The sequence below is a fragment of the Theobroma cacao genome, chromosome 1 (genome assembly GCF_053813885.1).
Source record: "Theobroma cacao isolate CCN51 chromosome 1, ASM5381388v1, whole genome shotgun sequence".
NCBI classification, from domain to species: domain Eukaryota; kingdom Viridiplantae; phylum Streptophyta; class Magnoliopsida; order Malvales; family Malvaceae; genus Theobroma; species Theobroma cacao.
This window is the reverse complement of record NC_142639.1, coordinates 28092516-28097028: the sequence shown is the minus strand read 5'-3', so window position 1 is coordinate 28097028 and position 4513 is coordinate 28092516. Positions and strand designations below refer to the sequence as shown.

The window sequence follows — 4513 nt, the reverse complement described above, 5'->3', positions numbered from 1 at the left end:
ATAAGAAAGCTTAGAATGTATCGATCTTTAAGCATTGTCAATGCACTTAGTCTTAACAACACATTGACTAGGAACATATTTAGAAACAAGGCTTGATGCATATAAATCTCATAATTATAATTTTTATAATTTCTTTGTAAGGCCATTATGTTTCAAGGACTTTATAATCTCATAAGTCTCTAATGACTTTTTATAAATAAACTCATGGATAAAGAAATATTTTACACACTATATAAAATGTCCATAATGCATTTAATATAAAATATGACTAATTAATGTAGTGTTTTTCAAATATAAAATCGATTGATTTGCAGGACTGATACTAACACCCAACACAAATATGATAAACCAAAACCCATGTAAACCAGAAAAAAGGAGATGAAAAAACTCAACCAAGTTTCAATCGAGAAGCTTGCAAATCTCACATCATTGAAAACTAGTGGGAAAGCCATCAAGGAGTGAACTTTAATCTTAATTTTGTACCAAACTAATCACTATAAACTTAAAAGTTGCATCTTTTACGTCAACTTTTATACAAAACTTGATCCATAATGATTAAAAATCAATGGCAGTTGGTTTATTTGACATCAATATCACAATTAATAATAAACTTATAACTTGACTCAACGAAATAAAGCCTACTTATTTAATCAAATAACTCAATCTAATATAACAGTTTTTTTTTTTCGAAAAAAAAAAGAATGAAACTTTAATGAATTGCCAAAAACACAATTTAATGCTCCATTGTTGTTTCAAAACCCAATACAAAAAGTAAAATTTGAATTCAAAATCTAAAGAATTTTATCCTTTCTTTCTATTCAGTCAAAAGCAAGTTTAAACAAAACTTATAGCCATTTTCAATCCCAAGTTCAGCACAAATCTGAAGAAGGAAGGAGAGCAGACGACACCTGAAATGGCTGAGGGAGAAAAGAGTTTGCCATGGAAGGATGCAGACAGCACTAAGAGAGGAGGCCCAAACCGAACTGACGGCGAAATCCAACGGAGGAGGCTGGAGGAGGAAGTACAAAGAGATTTGTTTACTCCATTCCAAATGAAGCCTGAATTTTCATATTTTTACCATTTGGATATTGATTTGACAAATATAATGACCACATATACACAACATAGAAGAAATGACCGATTTTAATAGTTTTCAGGTAAAGTAAGAGTTTAATGAAACAAAAGTGATTCTTTAGATGCTCAATTGGATATAATAGAAAGATAAGGGCTTTTTTGAAAAATTATAAATTATAAATTTTTCTAATATTTTAACCAAGTACCAATCAACAGAAATTGTTAATCCTGCTGCAGTCAAAGCTACTGAGATCTAGAGACTTGGATGAATGAAGAATAATAAAGGGTGAAAAATCAAATCACCAAAGATCCCCGCATAAACAGACTCCATCCTGAATATGGTGGAAACAATTTGGATCTTTTATTATGATTTTTCTTTCTACTATCTTAGATATGACCTTTGCAGTATCATGGCAGCTTCGGCATACTCGGAGATTCTTTGTGACACGAATAGTTTCTCTCCCTTGTGTACTGATAAGCCCAAAAGAAATGGCTAACATTTCACTATGTCCAATATGAATACATTCACGTTCCTCATCCACATCATGAAGGCTAAACACTGAACTAGGTCTACGCCCTTCATCTTCCATTTTCTTCATCAAATGCTGCAACTGGCAATATACTATCTCAGATCTCGGGTGGGAAACATCCCCTGTTCCAAACACATGAATTTTATTTCGAAACTCTATCCAACTATACGCTCTTTTAGGCTTCAAACCCATGTCTCTAATTGTTATTTTTAGTTTATCAACCATGTCCCATTTTGCATTGTCAGCATACCAATTTGACAGCAACACATAGTTCTCAGCATTTAGGGGCTCCAACTCACAAAGCTGCTCAACAATTTGTTTACCAATTTTTAGTTGCTGGTGGATCCTGCACCCATCTAGCAAAGCTCTTAGTACCTCTGCATCATTTACAATCTGGTGTTCCTCAATGAAGGCCCATGCCTCGTTAAAGAGTCCAGCACGAGCTAGAAGAGCTACCATCAGAGCACAATGTATGACTGTAGGTGCTTGAATGCGATTGAAGTAAAACATTCCTACATCAACCCTGCATGCAGTAACACAGGCATGGAGAACTGCAGCATATGTGAATTCATCTATTTCTAAGCTGGATTCTTTCTCCATCTCAAAGAACAAATCTAGTCCCCGCCCTCCCTGTCCATGCAAGCTATAGCCCAATATCATTATAGTCCAAGAGACAATATCTCTCTCCATCATGCACATGAAAACAGTTGAAGCTAATTCAATGAATCCTGATTTGACATACATATCCATGATAGCATTCTGGACCGTGAGATTCAAATCTATTCCATTCCTAAACAAGTAGGCATGTAGTTCCTTCCCTTGCTTATGAGCTGGTACTCTTGCACAGGCTGGAAGAATGCTAGAAATTGTGAGAGAATCAGGTTTTATTCCAGCCCTAATCATTCGGCGAAACAATTTGAGGCCCTCATTATAACCCCCCTTCTTGACATACCCACGAATCATCTCTGTCCATGAAATAACATCTTTGGATGGCATTGCATCAAAAAAAGATCGAGCTTCCTCCAGACTATCGCAATCAATATACATTTTTAAGAGTGAATTGCCGATAAGTAGGTGAAACTCAAACCCGCAGTCCCTAGCAATCTGATGCGCGTTTCTTGCCTGTTGCAGGGACTTTAAGAGGGAACATGCGCCAATAGCTGTTGCCAATCCTACTGGATCAATGTCAGCCTTCAATCGAAGCATTTGGTCAAATATTTCAAATGCCAAGTGGGGCTTATTGTCTATTAAGTGCAACTTAGCTAGTATAGTCCAAGCAACAGAATTGGTAGTAGGGGCATTGTCCAACACCCATTTTGCAGCGTCAACACCGTGTAGACGACCATACATTTCCATTAAAGCAGTGATGACATAGAGGTCGGAGGAGAAGCCAAGCTTGAAAGCATGGGCATGAACTTGTTTCCCGAAAGCTAAGTTAGTGCAGAGACGAGAAGCGGTTAAGACGCGGGGGAGAGTATGCTTGTCGGGACGGACACCTCGAAGCATCATCCCATGATAAACAGAGAGGACTTGTTGAAGTTGCTTATTGGAGAGATGGGTTTGGATCAACTGGTTCCAGGCGAACGTATTTGATGTTGAAAGGGGAATTTCGAGGACCAGCTGATGGGTCAACGCCAATTTATTCAGATTCAGAGTGGCACTCACACGACAAGGAGGATGTTCACATTTGGGTTTGTTGAAAGGTATGTGTATATCAATTGAAGAAGGAAGCACATCCATTTTGTTTTCTCTTTCTCCTGTCTTGTTGTTTATTTTCTATTCTGAATTTCTATTTCCTACGGCTATACCATCATCAAGTGGAAAAAGGAGAAAGCACTTAACTCTGGTGTTGAAGGCGTTTCAGCAATGCCGTCGTCAAGCAATCGGGAAGTATTGACAGCTGAATAGGCTCCGCTCCATCTTCTCCACCGATTTCAGTCCAACGCTATTCTACTGCCCTGCAAAAGCTTGGAGCTCACAAAAGTTTGCCTGACCCCATCCGTGTCGGATTCGCCCTTATGGAAATTTGGATCAGGCCACTCCAAACCAATCCATACACTTACTTACCTCCACGTAAGCACCTTCGAAGATTACCCTTTCTTTTCTATTCACGTGCTTAATACCACCTTAATCCGACCACTCTCAACTCACAATTTTTTCTCCATAGCGTTAGAAAAGCAACTTTGAGAGAGAAGAAACGATGGGAAACCAACCATTCTTTTTTTTATTCCTTTTTATTTTCTTGGATTAGTTTATTTTAGTAATAAATTATGAATATTATGATAGTTTTTAGGAAAGCAGACTTTTTATTTCGAATTAATAACAACAATTGTTATTTAATACAAAACCTAAAGATATCATAAAAGAATTATGTATGAAAAATAAAAATACCTCAAAAATCATTCAAATGTTCGGCTTCCAAAAGGTACTTGGATCCATTAGGCCTAATCCATAATTGAACAAGTCTTATATATAAAACTCAAAAAATATATACATGGGATCTTTAGGGATCTCTATATCTATGAGTCCAATTCCATGTTATCTTATAACTAATATTTTATTTAAAATTTTATTTAATTTAATATTATCATTTAGTTTCTTAAATCAATTAAGAAACCTTATTTACCCACTAATTGTGATAATGTCCATCAACACATTGCCACGAAGTTCTATAAAGAAAAGAATTATCATTGAAATCCTTTTTATTACAATCTTTATTAATCAGTCCTATCACCATACTCTATTCCTCATAGATTTTATGGATAAATAATTTCTACTGTCACATTTGAACCATGTAATACCAATTCATGATTTTCATTCTTACTTGATTTTGAAAAATATTTTTCTTCAAAAACACTTGCTCTATACATGGTATATGATGTGACTTGATGTAAGAAAATGGTTGCTAA

The 4513-nt window shown here is 35.9% G+C and overlaps 1 protein-coding gene across 1 annotated transcript; it reads right to left on the bottom strand.

Moving 5' to 3' along the window:
* Positions 1 to 1344: 1344 nt before the first annotated feature.
* LOC18612945 (pentatricopeptide repeat-containing protein At3g12770-like) lies at positions 1345 to 3717 on the bottom strand. The gene has a single exon (XM_007049938.3). It carries the CDS (start codon positions 3342 to 3344, stop codon positions 1374 to 1376), a length of 1971 nt encoding a protein of 656 aa, XP_007050000.3. The 5' UTR covers positions 3345 to 3717; the 3' UTR covers positions 1345 to 1373.
* Between the last annotated feature and the right edge of the window lie 796 nt (positions 3718 to 4513).

Excerpts from the sequence above, each read along its gene's own strand:
- LOC18612945 (XM_007049938.3), bottom strand. The coding sequence starts at position 3,344 with ATGGATGTGCTTCCTTCTTCAATTGATATACACATACCTTTCAACAAA.